This window comes from Balaenoptera musculus, chromosome 12 (genome assembly GCF_009873245.2).
Source record: "Balaenoptera musculus isolate JJ_BM4_2016_0621 chromosome 12, mBalMus1.pri.v3, whole genome shotgun sequence".
In the NCBI taxonomy this organism is placed as follows: domain Eukaryota; kingdom Metazoa; phylum Chordata; class Mammalia; order Artiodactyla; family Balaenopteridae; genus Balaenoptera; species Balaenoptera musculus.
In genome coordinates this window covers 90,824,430-90,842,197 of record NC_045796.1, presented here as the reverse complement: position 1 = coordinate 90,842,197, position 17,768 = coordinate 90,824,430, and the positions used below count along the sequence as shown (strand labels likewise).

Sequence of the window (17,768 nt, the reverse complement as noted above, 5' to 3'; positions counted from 1 at the left end):
TTACCTCCCTCTCATATCCATTCTCAAATGACCACCAGGCATTTATCATCAAATGGAAACTGACCACGGCACCCAGCCCCCTTCTTAAATTTCTTGGTAGCTCTCCACAGCTCTCCGGATGCAAATCTAAACTATTTAGATAAGTCCTTTGATGATACAGACCTTGTCTCTCTCCAGCCACACCTTTCGCTTCCCTCGCCTGAAAACCAGACCGAACTATTGGTGTTCCTTAAACCCACTCTCGCCATGCTTCTTTTTCTGAACTGCTATTTACGCCAGTGTCACCTCTTTTGAGAAGCATTCCCTGAATCCTCTCTCTCACCTTGTTTATGTTAGTCATCCTTTAATTTATCCCCACACCACTTAACTGCAACACCCCCTAGTCTTCTCTTTTGTGCGCTAGTCTGTGAAATTCGTGGCGGCAGGCGTCCCGGCTCTTTCACCTCTGTCCCTCAGCACAGATTCGATAATACAGCAGCACGCAGTAAGGTTGTGGGACGGATGGAGGGATGACCCTTTACCTTCAGCCAGCCTGCTCGGAAGGACCTCCCCAGATGGACCGTGTGGATCCCATGGCTCAGATCGAGGGGATCGCTGCTGACACTTGCTGTGCCAGATCCCAGGTTGTAATTGTAAACCACGCGGCCGCTGCGCAGACCAACGGCCAGGAAGTCATCACCACTCAGCCCTGGAGGGAGAAGAGGCAGAGGGCAGGCCCACTGAGAGGAAACCCAGGAGGCTAGGCAGCTGCTTCACCCTCTGGCTCTGAGTCACAGACCCGAACAGTGAGTTATAACCCACAGGTAACTTCTCATCCGCACTCAGGTGTGTGTGAAACTGCGTATTATTATCCAAACCCACAGACTCTGTCTGAGCATGAGGGTTCTGGTCAACCCCGGGGAATGCTCAATAACTAAAAAGTGGGAATTAAAATGTCCTTCGTGTCTAAATGAAATTCAGTGTGTACTTCAGCATAATTAGAACTTCACAGTGGAGTAAAAAGCTGCTTTGGTACTGAATGAGATTCAAATGATTGAGATAACCTAGCATCAGCTTTGAATTTCTCTCTGTGGTTTGAGGAGAGTATAAAGAAGATTTCTTTCTATAGTTGCAGAGTGTGTTCCAATTGTTCTGTTGCAAAAGCTCTCAACCACACCCCCATGAGTAGTTCAAGGCTGGATGTTTCTGCGTTCCCTATTTGCCCTCTCCCTGCACTAGTCCAGGGCCATTCATGCAGCACACAGAGTTGCAGAGCCCCGAACACTCAGGATGCAGCTCATAGAGACCCATGGGGAAGGGCAGGTGGTTGGGAGAGTCCTGGCATCGGGCACTAAGGGAAGATCCTGGAAGTAGGTTTGGTGGCTTTAGGAACGTCTGGGATGGTTAGTGGTGTGGGTCCTGGCAGATGGGCAGTACACACATAGGTCAAGGCAGAGCTTCTAGAGCTCGATGGGGGCAAGAGGTCTGTGGACAGCATAGAGAAAATACATCACCCCGTTTCTCAAAGGTGTGTTTGTGGACCTTGAAACTGAAGCTCGCTGGTCACGGAATTGAGGCAAGGACTTCTGCTTGGAGGAAGAATAAGGACCCCATTGAAGTAAGAAGTTTAATCACAGGGCAAAAAGCAGAAGTGAGTCCTTGGATGTGGGCAAATTTGGGTGTGCACAGCACCCCTCTGTATTTCTAAGGGTGATACCTTGTCTACTTCCTCAGCTTCTCTTGGTTGTTAGGTTGATAAAGGTAAAGGAGAGAAAAAAATCTGCAGGGCTGAGGTTTCCAGATAATGTAGGGAGGTGGGTTTCCTAAAGCACTTGAAAGCAGAAGACTGAAGTATTATTTAGAGATGCTTGAATTCTGCCTCTGCCTTTTTCATGGGTCTGCTGTGAACCCTGAGCTGGGTTATTTTGGAAGTGCCTTGGGTGAGAGCCATTGTTAAGCATGTCGGGAACTTCCAGCAAATCTCTCTCTCTCTCTCTGGTGATTTCTTCCCGCCTGCAGTGCTGTGGCGGGTTAGCTGGGCTGAGAATTTAAAATAGGGAGAACTCCCAGGGGAAAACATACATTCAGGAAGGCAGTTAGAAAGGAGAGAAAGCATCCCTAGAAGTTGGAGGCAATGTCTCAGGAGGGTGTTGGAGTGCAGACGGGAAAAGGGGTGGGGGAGAGAAGGGGACAGCAGAGTCCGCCTGTGGCTGCGAATGGGGCTCTTTGAGAGATTCTAGCGGCATCTGAATCGTCTTTGCAAATTGTTCAGGATGTTGGGGTGGAGACGGTGTCCTGTGGACTGAGCTGGTGGTGGGAGAGCAGATCTACCTGAGCCTCACCCTTCTTTCCTTCCCGACCTGTTGCCATTCCTCTGTTCTAAGTCTCTGGCAGCCCATTTCACGCCAGGAACAACTTTACCCTCAAAGTCCTCACAGGGTTGGCTCAGTTGCCATGGTCAGTGGACGAGAAGCAGCACGGGGTGGGGGACAGTCATTGTAACAGTATGGGGAGAAGGTTAGGGCAGTTACAAGGAGGTGATTTTGAGTTGGTTTCTGAGCTAACCCATAAAACAACCAAAAAGAATTTGCTAGGTGGGTGAGAAAAGGGGGGATGCAGAAGACAGATGTTCGAAGCTGAGGAAATAACTTTGCAAAACCCCAGGAGGGGCAAGAACATGGTATCCTTAGGGAGCTTCTGGGAGCTGGGTGGGGCTGGCGTTAAGTGTATGTGCGGGAAAGAGACATGTACTTAAGGGCCTCCTATACTACAGTGAATAGTTTAAATATTTTACTGGAGACTGTCACAGGCCATGAAAGGATTTTGAATGAGAGAATTACATTAGATATGGCCTTTAGAGGACTCTCATAGCAGAGGTGCAGATAGAACTCAGAGGCAGATAGTGAACCTCATTGGAAGATCATTTAAGTGACTCAGGAGAGGAGAGATTAAGGTCTAAATAAATCAAGGCAGTGGCAGAGGGGACAGAAAAAAGGGGAGGAATTTGTGTGTGATTTGGAAAGAAACTTTGAAAGGATGGATCCATTTGGAGTGAAGAGTTGAGAAAGAGGGAGGAGTTGGGGGCGGTTCTGAAGAGTCTGGTTTACAGAGCCAGGAGGAATGGCCTGTCAGGCACAGAGATAGGAGCCTGGAAAGGAGGGTCTGGGAAAGGAGGCTGACTCTAGTTTATAGATGCTCCTGCCCACAGACACATCCCAGAGTGTAGACGTGGAGATGCACTAGGAGACGGGGATAAGGAGAGCCAGGGAGCAAATCAGACCATGAAGCAGATGACAGCATTGTATCTGCAAGCCATGGGTCTATTAGGGTTGCCTCTGCCACTCTTAATCTGGACCTCCCCTCTGCACCCTTGTAGTGGGTGACAGAGTAGATAGGGAAAGAAAAGCAGCTGACTACCAGGGCTGGGGCTGGGAAGGTGAACAGTATTTTAGGGACTTGGAATTGCGCTGAGGTGGTGTTTTGCAAACCAGGAGGTCCATCACGATCACTCAGGGAGCTTGTCAAAAATACAGATTCTAGAAGCTATCTTATACCACTTGTATGAGAATCTTTGAAGCTAGGTTCTGGAAATATATATGTATTTTTTAATAGGCTTCCCATCTGTTTATGAAGCCTGACGGATGTTAATAACTTTAGGAGGGTCGAGGCATGTGACCTGTGCTGTCACACAGGGCTTTGTGTTCAGAAGAGCTTGATTTAATGCTCCACTGTCACTTCTTGAAATTCTTTGAACTGTGCTGTGAAAATGTCCATGAGACAACAGAGCATAAGCCAGAATACAGGCAATACACACACAACATGCATGTTTGTTGATTCTTGCCACCCTGTTCATATGTAGTGTTTGTGACATCCCATGAGAAAAGAATTCCCCCAACACTGGTATGTACTTAGGAGCTGGTGCTGAGAAGGAAGGATTTAGAGCAATTATGCTGCAAGTGGTAAAAGAGGGAGGAAGGAACGATGGGAGTTGACTTTAGATGAAGAGAAGTTAAGAGTAACAAGATCTAGGAAGTGAATAAAAATCCTTTTAGAATGTACAGAAAAAAACCCAACACAAATTTGGTCTCTTTGTGGCTAGGAAGAAGAGATGTAACTCAGTTCCACAAATACTGTTAAGCAGAGAGCTTTGAAGGAGGTGTGTTATGGTGAGTCATAATTAGCATTATAACAACTCATGACACTGGTTAGAGGAAATTTCATGGGGGAAGATGAGATGCTGAGACCAGAATAGCATCTGACCTCATCATAGGCAGAGGCCAGTGGAATGGAAGCAAGAGCTTCATCTAGGTGAGGAGAGGGATAGTGGCGAGGGCAATGATGATGAAGAATGGAAACAAAGTGAAGGATGCTACCATGACATTTTGGAAGAAAAGACCAAAGAGTTTGAGACAAAGAGTTGCCAGGTCACTTGAACCTTCTCAGTTGGTCCTTAGAAGTGTGTGATGCACTAGGGATGATAGTGGTGAAGGTCATAGATTCTAAGTATATTGTATAAAATCTTGGGAAGGAAAATAAAACGTTTGTGTCACAAGCATGTGGTTATAATTAAGTTTATGACATTTTGTTCCCTAAATTATTTAGAAGAGTTTATTGGATTTGTTTGTTTGTGGATTATTTCTTCTACTATTTACATCAGTGGTTCTCCAACCTGGCTGGACCTTCTTTTTTTAACATCTTTATTGGAATATAATTGCTTTACAATGGTGTGTTAGCTTCTGCTTTATAACAAAGTGAATCAGTTATACATATACATATATCCCCATATCTCTTCCCTCTTGCATCTCCCTCCCTCCCACCCTCCTTATTCCACCCCTCTAGGTGGTCACAAAGCACTGAGCTGACCTCCCTGTGCTATGTGGCTGCTTCCCACTAGCTATCTATTTTTATGTTTGGTAGTATATATATGTCCATGCCACTCTCTCACTTTGTCCCAGCTTACCCTTCCCCCTCCCCATATCCTCAAGTCCATTCTCTAGTAGGTCTGTGTCTTTATTCCCGTCTTGCCCCTAGCTTCTTCATGACCATTTTTTTTTTAATTCCATATATATGTGTTAGCATATGGTATTTGTTTTTCTCTTTCTGACTTACTTCACTCTGTATGACAGACTCTAGGTCCATCCACCTCACTACAAATAACTCAATTTCATTTCTTTTTATGGCTGAGTAATATTCCATTGTATATATGTGCCACATCTTCTTTATCCATTCATCTGTCGATGGACACTTAGGTTGCTTCCATGTCCTGGCTATTGTAAATAGAGCTGCAATGAACATTGCGGTACATGACTCTTTTTGAATTATGGTTTTCTCAGGGTATATACCCAGTAGTGGGATTGCTGGGTCATATGGTAGTTCTATTTTTAGTTTTTTAAGGAACCTCCATACTGTTCTCCATAGTGGCTGTATCAATTTACATTCTCACCAACAGTGATTTAATCCACAAGCATGGACAGGAAGGGGAAATCTATTATATAGGAGGGAGGAAGGGTATCAAAGGTTTCTGATAGTAAGCCCAGGAAAAATGATGCAGGTCACTTTGACCTGAAGGAAAAAGAGCGACACAAAACAGAGAGAGAAAATAGGCAGAACAGTGCAACAATCCTTTCTGCCTTAGGGTAATTCTAATGGAGTTCTTACGAGAAGAAACACACAAACTAAGTAACAGTAATTAGAGATGGTCTAATTAGCTTCACCTGGAAAGAAGTCCTGGTGAAGAGTAGCTGGTAGTTGGAGCCATTGATTCATTAACTCCTCAAAAGGAAGAATAAGACATGGATAAAGGCAATAACACAGACCTGTGCATGGGAGAGAATTCCTGGGGGCACCTGTCCTGCCATTCCTCCCACTGACGCAGGTCAATCATGGGATGCTGTAAACCATGAACATGACAGGCATGTGCTGTCATGTGGTCTGCTTGAAAGGACACACCAGAAACAGATCCCATGGCCTGGGAAGACGCAGAAGCCACTCTCAGGTGCCCTGTGTGGCATTCAGGACCATTTGGAGGGCTGTTCCTCGGATCGTTCTGAGGGAGCATTTGTGATAAAAGCTTCATATAGAGAGTGCTGCGGAAACCTCGTGTATTTCAGCCCTCACCAGGTAATCCAAAGGTTAATATTGTGACTTTTAACAACCTAGAAACATGATCATCCTCATTCAGCTGATCCAACAATCTTTTAATTCCAATGGGAAAAAAAGAAATCTTTCTGAAGTGTTTTATTTGGGACGAAATTTTGATTTATTAGTAGAGAAAGAGTGGACATGACTTGTTATAATTTCTTCAAACTATTCTTCCAATATGGTAAACTATTATAATGTATTAAGTGTAATTTACCTTGATAAAAATGATGGGGTTGGAGCACAGGGAGATCAGCTCAGTGTTTTGTGACCACCTAGAGGGGTGGGATGGGGAGGGTGGGAGGGAGGGAGATGCAAGAGGGAAGAGATATGGGAACATATTGTATGTGTATAACTGATTCACTTTGTTATAAAGCAGAAGCTAACACACCATTGTAAGGCAATTATACTTCAATAAAGATGTTTAAAAAATAAATAAATAAATTTAGCTATTACACTTATAAAAAAAAAAAAAATGATGGGGTTGGAACCAAAAGAGGTAAGCCGAGTTCGAGGTACCACAAGGAGAGCAGTGTTTAATCTTGAACTCTTTACTAATTTAACTTCTAGCTGCTCACTTCCTCATAGCTCTCTTTTGAAAAATGGGAATGGTAATACTAATGTTTCATAGGATTGTTTCTAGCAATAACATAAAATGTTTTTCTTCCAGTTTTATTGAGATCTAATTGGCATACAGCACTGTATAAGTTTAAGGTGTACAGCATACTGATTTGACTTACATACATCATGAAATGATTACACTAAATTTGTGAATATCCATCATGTCATGTAGATATAACATTAAAGAAATAAAAAAAATTTATCCTTGTGATGAGAACTCTTAGGATTTACTCTCTTAACTACTTTCATGTGTAGGAGAGAGATCTTCAAGATGGTGGGGGAGGGCTTCCCTGGTGGCGCAGTGGTTGAGAGTCTGCCTGTCAATGCAGGGGACATGGGTTCAAGCCCTGGTCTGGGAGGATCCCACATGCTGTGGAGCAACTGGGCCCGTGAGCCACAATTACTGAGCCTGCACGTCTGGAGCCTGTGCTCCGCAACAAGAGAGGCCGCGACAGTGAGAGGCCCGCGCACCGCGATGAAGAGTGGCCCCCGCTCTCCGCAACTAGAGAAAGCCCTCGCACAGAAACGAAGACCCAACACAGCCAAAAAAAAAAAAAAAAAAAAAAGATGGTGGGGAAATACGATGTGGAGATCACCTTCCTCCCCACAAATACATCAAGAATACATCTACATGTGGAATGGCTCCTTCAGAACACCTACTGAACACTAGCAGAAGACATCAGACTTCCCAAAATGCAAGAAAATCCCCATGTACCTGGGTAGGGCAAAAGAAAAAAGAAAAAACAGAGACAAAAGAGTAGGGACGGGACCTGCACCTCTGGGAGGGAGCTATGAAGGAGGAAAAGTTTCCACACACTAGGAAGCCCCTTCACTGGCGGAGATGGGGGGTTAGGCAGGGGGAAGCTTTGGAGCCACAGAGGAGAGTGCAGCAACAGGGGTGCAGAGGGCAGAGCGGAGAGATTCCCGCACAGAGGATCGGTGCCGACCAGCACTCACCAGCCTGAGAGGCTTGTCTGCTCAACCACTGGGACACCTGAGGGCTGGGAGCTGAGGCTCTGGTTTTGGAGGTCAGACGCCAGGGAGAGGACTGGGGTTGGCTGTGTGAAGACAGACTGAAGGTGGCTAGGGCACCACAGCTGGCCAGGAGGGAGCCTGAGAAAAAAAGTGGACCTGCCAGAGAGGCAACAGACCACTGTTTAGGGATGTACAAGGAGAGGGGATTCAGAGCACTGCCTAAACAAGCTCCAGAGACGGGCGCAAGCCGCAGCTATCAGCACGGACAACAGAGATGGGCATGAGACGTTAAGGCTGCTGCTGCAGCCACCAAGAAGTCTGTGTGCAAGCACAGGTCACTATCCACACTTCCCCTCCTGGGAGCCTGTGTAGCCTGCCACTGTCAGGGTCCCGTGATCCAGGGACAACTTCCCTAGGAGAACACATAGTGCTCCTCAGCCTGTTGCAACATCACGCCAACTTCTGCCACCATAGGCTTGCCCCACATTCCAATTATGACTACCAAAACCCTCCCTCCCGCCCCTGGCCTCAGTGAGCAAGGGAGCCCTAATCAGCTGCTGTTTTAACTCCCTCCTGTCTGGGGGGAGGGGACAGATGCCTGAGGGCGACCTACACACAGAGGTGGGGCCAAAAAAAAGCTGAACCCTAGAAGCTGTGTGAACAAAGAAGAGAAAGGGAAATCTCTCTGTGCAGCCTCAGGAATAGCGGATTAAATGCCCGCAATCAACTTGACGTACCCTGCATCTGTGGAATACCGGAATAGACAACGAATGTTCCCAAAATTGAGGCAGTGGACTTTGGGGGCAACTGTAGACTTAGGGTTTGCTTTCTGCATCTGATTTGTTTTTCATCTTATGTTTATCTTAGTTTAGTTTTCAGTGCTTGTTTTCATTGGTGGATTTGTTTATTGGTTTGGGTGCTCTGTTCTGTTTATTTATTTTTTCCTTTTTCTCTTTTTGTGAGTGTGTGTGTGTATGTTTATTTGTGTGATTTTGTCTGTTTAGGTTTGCTTTTACCATTTCTCCTAGGGTTCTGTCTGTTCTTTCTCTTTTCTTTTCTTTTTTATAGTATTTCTGTTTTGTTTTGTTTTGTTGTTTTTTCCTTTTATGACTGTGTGTGTGTGTCTATGTTTCTTTGTGTGATTTTTCTGTTTAGTTTTGCTTTTACCATTTATTTGGGGTTCTATCTGTGTGTTTTGTTTTCTTCCTTTTCTTCTGAGCCGTGTGGCTGGCAGGGTCTTGGTGCTCTGGCTGGGTGTCGGGCCTGAGCCTCCAAGGTGGGAGAGCCAAGTCCAGGACACTGGACAACCAGAGACCACCTGGCACCACGTAATATTAATTGGTGAGAGCTCTCTCAGAGATCTCCATCTCAACACTAAGACCCAGCTCCACCCAAAGGCCAGCAAGGCCAGTGTGGGATGTCCCATGGCAAACAACTAGCAAGACAGGAACACAAACCCACCCGTCAACAGAGAGGCTGCCTAAAGTCATACTAAGTTCACAGACACCACAAACACAGCACTGGATGTGGCCCTGCACAACAGAAGGACAAGATCCAGCCCCACCCACCAGAACACAGGCACCAGTCCTCCCCAACAGGAAGCCTACACAACCACTGAACCAACCTCACCCACTGGGAGCACACACCAAAAATAACAGGAATTACAAACGTGCAGGCTGAGAAAAGGAGACCCCAAACACAGTAATTTAACCAAAATGAGAAGACAGAGAAATATGCAGAAGTAGAAGGAGCAAGGTAAAAACCCACCAGACCAAACAAATGAAGAGGAAATACAGAGTCTACCTGAAAGGAATTCAGAGTAATGATAGTAAACATGATCCAATGTCTTGGAAACAGAATGGAGAAAGTACAAGAAATGTTTAACAAGGACCTAGAAGAACTAAAGAGCAAACAAACAATGATAAACAACACAATAAATGAAATTAGAAATACTCTAGGAGAAATCAGTAGCAGATTAACTGAGGCAGAAGAGCGGATAAGTGACCTGGAAGATAGAAGAGTGGAAATAACTACCAGAGAATAGAATAAAGAAAAAGAATGAAAAGAATTGAGGACAGTCTGGGACAACTTTAAATGCACCAACATCTGAATTATAGGGGTCCCAGAAGAAGAAGAGAAAAAGAAAGGGTCTGAGAAAATATTTGAAGAGATTATAGTCAAAAACTTCCCTAATAAGGGAAAGGAAATAGTCAGTCAAGTCCAGGAAGCACAGAGAGTCCCATACAGGATAAGGCCAAGGAGAAACATGCCAAGACATATATTAATCAAACTGTCAAAACTTAAATACAAAGAAAAAATATTAAAAGCAGCAAGGGAAAAGCAACAAATAACATACAAGGGAATCCCCATAAGGTTAACAGTTGATCTTTCAGCATAAACTCTGTGGCCAGAAGGGAGTGGCAGGACATATTTAAAGTGATGAAAGGGAAAAACCTACACCAAGATTACTCTACCCAGCAAAGACCTCATTCACATTCAAAGAAGAAATTAAAACCTTTACAGACAAGAAAAAGCTAAGAGAATTCAGCACCACCAAACCAGCACTACAACAAATACTAAATGAACTTCTCTAGGTGGGAAACACAAGCAAAGGAAAAGACCTACAAAAACAGACCCAAAGCAATTAAGAAAATGGTAATAGGAACATACATATCGATAATTACCTTAAATGTAAATGGATTAAATGCTCCACCAAAAGATATAGACTGGTTGATTGGATACAAAAACAAGACCCACATATATGCTCTCCACAAGAGACCCACTTCAGACCTAGGGACACATACAAACTGAAAGTGGGGGGATGGAAAAAGATGTTCCATACAAATTGAAATGAAAAGAAAGCTGGAGTAACAATTCTCATATCAGACAAAATAAACTTTAAAATAAGGACTATTACAAGAGACAAAGAAGGACACTACCTAATGATCAAGGGATCAATCCAAGAAGAAGATATAACAACTGTAAATATTTATGCACCCAACAGAGGAGCACCTCAATATATAAGGCAAATACTAACAGCCATAAAAGGGGAAATTGACAGTAACACAATCATCGTAGGGGACTTTAACACCTCACTTTCACCAATGGATGGATCATCGAAAATGAAAATAAATAAGGAAACACAAGCTTTAAATGACACATTAGAAAAGATGGACTTAATTGATATTTATAGGATATTCCATCCCAAAACAACAGACTACACTTTTTCTCAACTGCTCATGGAACACTCTCCAGGATAGATCATATCTTGGATCACAAATCAAGTCTTGGTAGATTTAAGAAAGTTGAAATCATATCAAGTATCTTTTCCGACCACAATGCTATGAGAATAGATATCAATTACAGGAAAAAAACTGTAAAAAATACAAACACATGGAGGCTAAACAATACGCTACTAAATAACCAAGAGATCACTGACGAAATCAAAGAGGAAATCAAAAAATACCTAGAAACAAATGACAATGAAAACACGATGACCCAAAACCTATGGGATGCAGCAAAAGTAGTTCTAAGAGGGAAGTTTATAGCAATACCATCCTACCTCAAGAAACAAGAAAAATCTCAAATAAACAACTTAACCTATAATCTAAAGCAATTAGAGAAAGAAGAACAAAAACCCCACAAAGTTAGTAGAAGGAAAGAAATCATAAAAATCAGATCAGAAATAAATGAAAAAGAAATAAAGGAAACAATAGCAAAGATCAATAAAACTAAAAGCTGGTTCTTTGAGAAGATAAACAAAATTGATAAACCATTAGGCAGACTCATCAAGAAAAAAAGCAGAAGACTCAAATCAACAGAATTAGAAATGAAAATGGAGAAGTAACAACTGACACTGCAGAAATACAAAGGATCATGAGAGATTACTACAATCAACTATATGCCAAACAAAATGGACAACATGGAAGAACTGGACCAATTCTTAGAAAAGCACAACCTTCTAAGATTGAACCAGGAAGAAATAGAAAATATGAACAGACCAATCACAAGCAGTGAAATTGAAACTGTGATTAAAAGTCTTCCAACAAACAAAAGTCCAGGACTAGATGGCTTCACAGGTGAATTCTATCAAACATTTAGAGAAGAGCTAACACCTATCCTTCTCAAACTCTTCCAGAATATAACGGAGGGAGGAATACTTCCAAACTCATTCTCTGAGGCCACCATAACCCTGATACAAAAACCAGACAAAGATGTCACAAAAAAAGAAACTACAAGCCAATATCACTGATGAACACAGATGCAAAAATCCTCAACAAAACACTAGCAAACAGAACCCAACAGCACATTAAATGGATCACATATCATTATCAAGTGAGGTTTGTCCCAGGAATGCAAGGATTCTTCAATACACACAAATCAATCAATGTAATACACCATATTAAAAACTGATGGACAAAAACCATATGATAATCTTGATAGATACAGAAAAACCTTTCAACAATATTCAACACCCATTTTTGATATAAACTCTCCAAAAAGTGGGCATAGAGGAACCTACCTCAACATAATAAAGGCCATATGACAAACCCACAACTAACATCATTCTCAATGGTGAAAAACTGGAAGCATTTCCTGTAAGATCAGGAAGAAGAGAAGGTTGCCCACTCTCACCTCTATTATTCAACACGGTTTTGGAAGTTTTAGCCACAGCAGTCAGAGAAGAAAAAGAAATAAGAGGAATCCAAATTGGAAAAGAAGAAGTAAATCTGTCACTTTTTACAGATGACATGATACTATACATAGAGAATCCTAAAAATGCTACCAGAAAACTACTAGAGCTAATCAATAATTCGGTAAAGTAGCAGGACCAAAATTAATGCACAAAAATCTCTTGCATTGCTATACACTAACAACGAAAAATCTGAAAGAGAAATTAAGGAAACAATCCCATTTACCATAACAAGAAAAAGAATAAAATACCTAGGAATAAGCCTACCTAAGGAGACAAAAGACCTGTATGCAGAAAACTATAAGACACTGATTAAAGAAATTAAAGATGATAAAAACAGATGGAGAGATATACCATGTTCTTGGATTGGAAGAATCAACATTGTGAAAATGACTATACTACCCAAAGCAATCCACAGATTCAATGTGATCACTATCAAACTACCAATGGCATTTTTCACAGAACTAGAACAAAAAATTTAACAATTTGCATGGAAACACAAAAGGCCCCGAATAGCCAAAGCAATCTTGAGAAAGAAAAATGGAGCTGCAGGAATCAGGCTCCCTGACTTCAGACTATACTACAAAGCTACAGTAATCAAGACAGTATAGTACTGGCACAAAAACAGAAATATAGATGAATGGAACAGGATAGAAAGCCCAGAGATAAACCCACGTACATACGGTCACCTTATCTTTGATAAAAGAGGCAAGAATATACAATGGAGAAAAGACAGCCTCTTCAATAAGTGGTGCTGGGAAAACTGGACAGCTACATGTAGAAGAATGAAATGAGAACACTCCCTAACACCACACACAAAAATAGACTCAAAATGGATTAAAGACTTAAATGTAATGCCAGACACTATAAAACTATTAGAGGAAAATATAGGCAGAACACTCTATGACATAAATCACAACAAGATCCTTTTTGACCCACCCCATAGAGGAATGGAAATAAAAACAAAAATAAACAAATGGGACCTAATGAAACTTAGAAGCTTTTGCACAGCAAAGGAAACCATAAACAAGATGAAAAGACAACCCTCAAAATGGGAGAAAATATTTGCAAATGAAGCAACTGACAAAGGATTAATCTCCAAATTATACATGCAGCTCAGTGTCAATAAAACAAAAAACCTAATCCAAAAATGGGCAGAAGGCCTAAATAGAGCTTTCTCCAAGGAAGATATACAGATTGCCAACAAACACATGAAAAGATGTTGAACATCGCTAATCATTAGAGGAACGCAAATCTAAACTGCAATGAGGGATCACCTCACACCAGTCAAAATGCCATCATCAAAACATCTAGAAACAATAAATGCTGGAGAGGGTGTGTAGAAAAGGGAACCCTCTTACACTGTTGGTAGGAATGTAAATTGATACAGCCACTGTGGAGAACAGTATGGAGGTTCCTTAAAAAACTAAAAATAGAACTACCATATGACCCATCAATCCCAGTACTGGGCATATACCCTGAGAAAAACATAATTCAAAAAGGCATGTGCCACTATGTTCATTGCAACACTATTTACCATAGCCAGGATATGGAAGTGTCCATCAACAGATGAATGGATAAAGAAGATGTGGCACATATATACAATGGAATATTACTCAGCCATAAAAAGAAATGAAATTGAGTTATTTGTAGTGAGGTGATTGAAACTAGAGCCTGTCATACAGAGTGAAGTAAGTCAGAAAGAGAAAAACAAATACAGTATGCTAACACATATATACGGAATCTAAGGAAAAAAAAAAAAGCCATGAAGAACCTAGTGGCAAGACGGGAATAAAGACACAGACCTACTAGAGAATGGACTTGAGGATATGGGGAGGGGGTGGGGTGAGATGTGACAGGGTGAGAGAGTGTCATGGACATATATACACTACCAAATGTAAAATAGATAGCTAGTGGGAAGCAGCCGCATAGCACAGGGAGATCAGCTCGGTGCTTTGTGACCACCTAGAGGGGTGGGATGGGGAGGGAGGGAGGGAGGGAGATGCAAGAGGGAAGAGATATGGGAACATATTGTATATGTATAACTGATTAACTTTGTTATAAAGCAGAAGCTAACACACCATTGTAAGGCAATTATACTTCAATAAAGATGTTTAAAAAAAAAAAAAAAAAGAAGATGTGGCACATATATACAATGGAATATTACTCAGCCATAAAAAGAAATGAAATTGAGTTATTTGTAGTGAGGTGATTGAAACTAGAGCCTGTCATACAGAGTGAAGTAAGTCAGAAAGAGAAAAACAAATACCGTATGCTAACACATATATATGGAATCTAAAAATAATGATTCTGATGAACTTAGGGGCAGGACAGGAATAAAGACGCAGACTTAAGAGAATGAACTTGTGGACACAGGGGGAGGGGTAAGGGTAAGCTGGGACGAAGTGAGAGAGTAACATTGACATATATGCAGTACCAAATGTGAAATAGCTAGTGGGAGGCAGCTGCATCGCACAGGGAGATCAGCTCGGTGCTTTGAGACCACCTAGAGGGGTGGGATAGGGAGGGTGGGAGGGAGACGCAAGAGGGAGGAGCTATGGGGATATATGTATATGTATAGCTGATTCACTTTGTTATAAAGCAGAAACTAACACACCATTGTAAAACAATTATACTCTAATAATATACAGCTGTGTTAATTATATTTATCATGCTATACATTACATCTCTACTATTTATTTATCTTATAAGTGGAAGTCTCTACCTTTTGACTGCCTTCATCCAGTTCCCCCTCCCTGCACACCCCACCTCTGGTAACTAGAAATCTGATCTCTTTTTCAATGTTTCTTTGTTTTTGAAGTATAATTGACCTACGACACCATATTATATTCTGTTATGCAACACAGTGATTCGATGTTTGTATACATTTCAAAATGATCACCATAAGTTTAGTTGCGATCTGTCACCAAATAAATATATTACATAGTGATTGACTATATTTCTCACACTGTACATTTCCTACTCTTGACTATTTATTTTGCAACTGGAAGTTTGTTTCTCTTAATCTCCCTTGGTATTTCTTTCCTCCCCCGAGCCTCCTCCCCTGTGGTAACCACCTGTGTGTTCCCTGTATTTATAACTCTGTTTCCGTTTTGTTATGTGTCTTTTTTGTTTTGCTTTTTAGATTCCACAATTAAGTGAAATCATACAGTATTTGTCTTTCTCTGCCTAACTTATCTCTCTTAGAATGATACCCTTTAGGTCCAAACATATTTTCCCAAGTGGCAAGATTTCACTCTTTTTATTTTATGGCTGAGTAATATGCTATTGTATGTGTGTGTGTCTGTATATACACACACACACCTTCTTTATCCATTCATCTATAGATAAGCACTGAGATTGCTTCCATATCTTGTGTATTATAAATAATTCTGCAATGAACAGAGGGGTGCATATATCTTTTCTGATAAGTGTTTTTGTTTTCTTTGGATAAATACTCAGTAGTGGAACTGCTGAATTAAATAGTAGTTCTAGTTTTTATTTATTGAGGAATCTCCATACTGTTTTCCATAGTGGCTGCACCAATTTACATTCTCACCAACAGTGTACAAGGTCTCCCTGTTCTCCACATCCTCACAAACACTTGTTATTTGTTTTTTTGATAATAGATCTTCTGCCAGGTGTTAGTTGATATCTCATTGTGGTTTTGATTTGCATTTCTCCAATAATTAGTGACATGCTTGTTGGCCATCTGTATTTCTCCTTTGGAAAAATGTCTATTCAGATCCTCTGCCCATTTTAATTTTATTAATTAATTTATTTTCAAAAGTAATTCATTTGTTTATTGACTATCTATTATATTTTAAATATAGCAGTGTGTACATGTCAATCCCAAACTCCCAGTCTATGCCTCCTCACCACTCTTCCCCCTGGTAACCATAAATTCATTCTCTAAGTCTGTGAGTCTGTTTCTGTTTTGTAGATAAGTTCTTTTTTTTTTTTTTTAGATTCCACATATAAGTGATATCAAATGATATTTGTCTTTCTCTGTCTGACTTACTTCACTTAGTATGATAATCTCCAGGTCCATCCATGTTGCTGCAAATGGGATTATTTCATTCTTTCTTATGGCTGAGTAATATTCCATTGTATATATGTACCATATCTTCTTAATCCATTCATCTGTCAATGGACATTTAGGTTGCTTCCATGTCTTGGCTATTGTAAAAAGCGCTGCAATGACCATGGGGGTGCATGTATACTTTTGAAACAAATTTTTCTCCAGATATATGCCCAAGAGTGGGATAGCTAGATCATATGATAGCTCTATTTTTTGTTTTTTAAGGAACCTCCATACTGTTCTCCATAGTGGCTGTACCAATTTACATTCCCACCAACAGTGTAAGAGGGTTCCCTTTTCACCACACCCTCTCCAGCATTTATTGTTTGTAGATTTTTTGATGATGGCCATTCTGACTAGTGTGAGGTGATATCTCATTGTAGTTTTGATTTGCAGTTCTCTACTAATTAGTGATGTTGAACATCTTTTCATGTGCCTCTTGGCCATCTGTATGTCTTCTTTAGAGAAATGTCTATTTAGGTCTTCTGTCAATTTTTTTTTTTTATAGGTTGCTCTCTTTTTTCTTTTTTTAAAAATTTATTTGTTTAATTTATTTATTTTTGGCTGTGTTGGGTCTTCGTTGCTGCGCACGGGCTTTCTCTAGTTGTGGCGAGCGGAGGCTACTCTTCGTTCTGGTTCACGGGCTTCTCATTGTGGTGGCTTCTCTTTGTTGTGGAGCACAGGCTCTAGGCACACGGGCTTCAGTAGTTGTGTCATGTGGACTCAGTAGCTGTGGCTCGTGGGCTTAGAGCACAGGCTCAGTAGTTGTGGTGCACGGGCTTAGTTGCTCCGCGGCATGTGGGATCTTCCCGGACCAGGGCTTGAACCCGTGTCCCCTGCATTGGCAGGCGGATTCTTAACCACGGCACCACAAGGGAAGCCCATCTGTCAATTTTTGGATTGGGTTTTTTGTTTTGATGGTATTGAGCCTCATGGGCTGTTTGTAAATTTTGGAGATTAATCCTTTGTTGGTCACATTATTTGCAAATATCTTCTCCCATTCTGTGGGTTGTCTTTTCATTTTGTTTATGGTTTCCTTTGCTGTGCAAAAGCTTTTGAGTTCAATTAGGTCCCATTTGTTTATTTTTGTTTTTATTTCTGTTACTCTGGGAGATAGCCTGAAAAAGATATTGTTGCGATTTATGTCAGAGAGTGCTCTGCCTATGTTTTCCTCTAAGAGTTTTATAGTATCCGGTCTTACATTTAGGTCTTTAATCCGTTTTGAGTTTATTTTTGTGTGTGGTGTTAAAGAGTATTATAATTTCATTTTTTTACATGTAT

At 41.3% G+C, this 17,768-nt stretch overlaps 1 protein-coding gene across 1 annotated transcript in view; it reads right to left on the bottom strand.

Annotated features, from left to right (window-relative positions):
• The window catches only part of EYS (eyes shut homolog), a 1,768,116-nt gene that overhangs the window by 80,102 nt on the left and 1,670,246 nt on the right, over positions 1–17,768 (bottom strand). Inside the window, exon 32 of the mRNA XM_036871239.1 lies at positions 522–688. Coding sequence (XP_036727134.1) covers positions 522–688 — 167 coding nt within the window. The remainder of the gene's footprint in view (positions 1–521; positions 689–17,768) is intronic.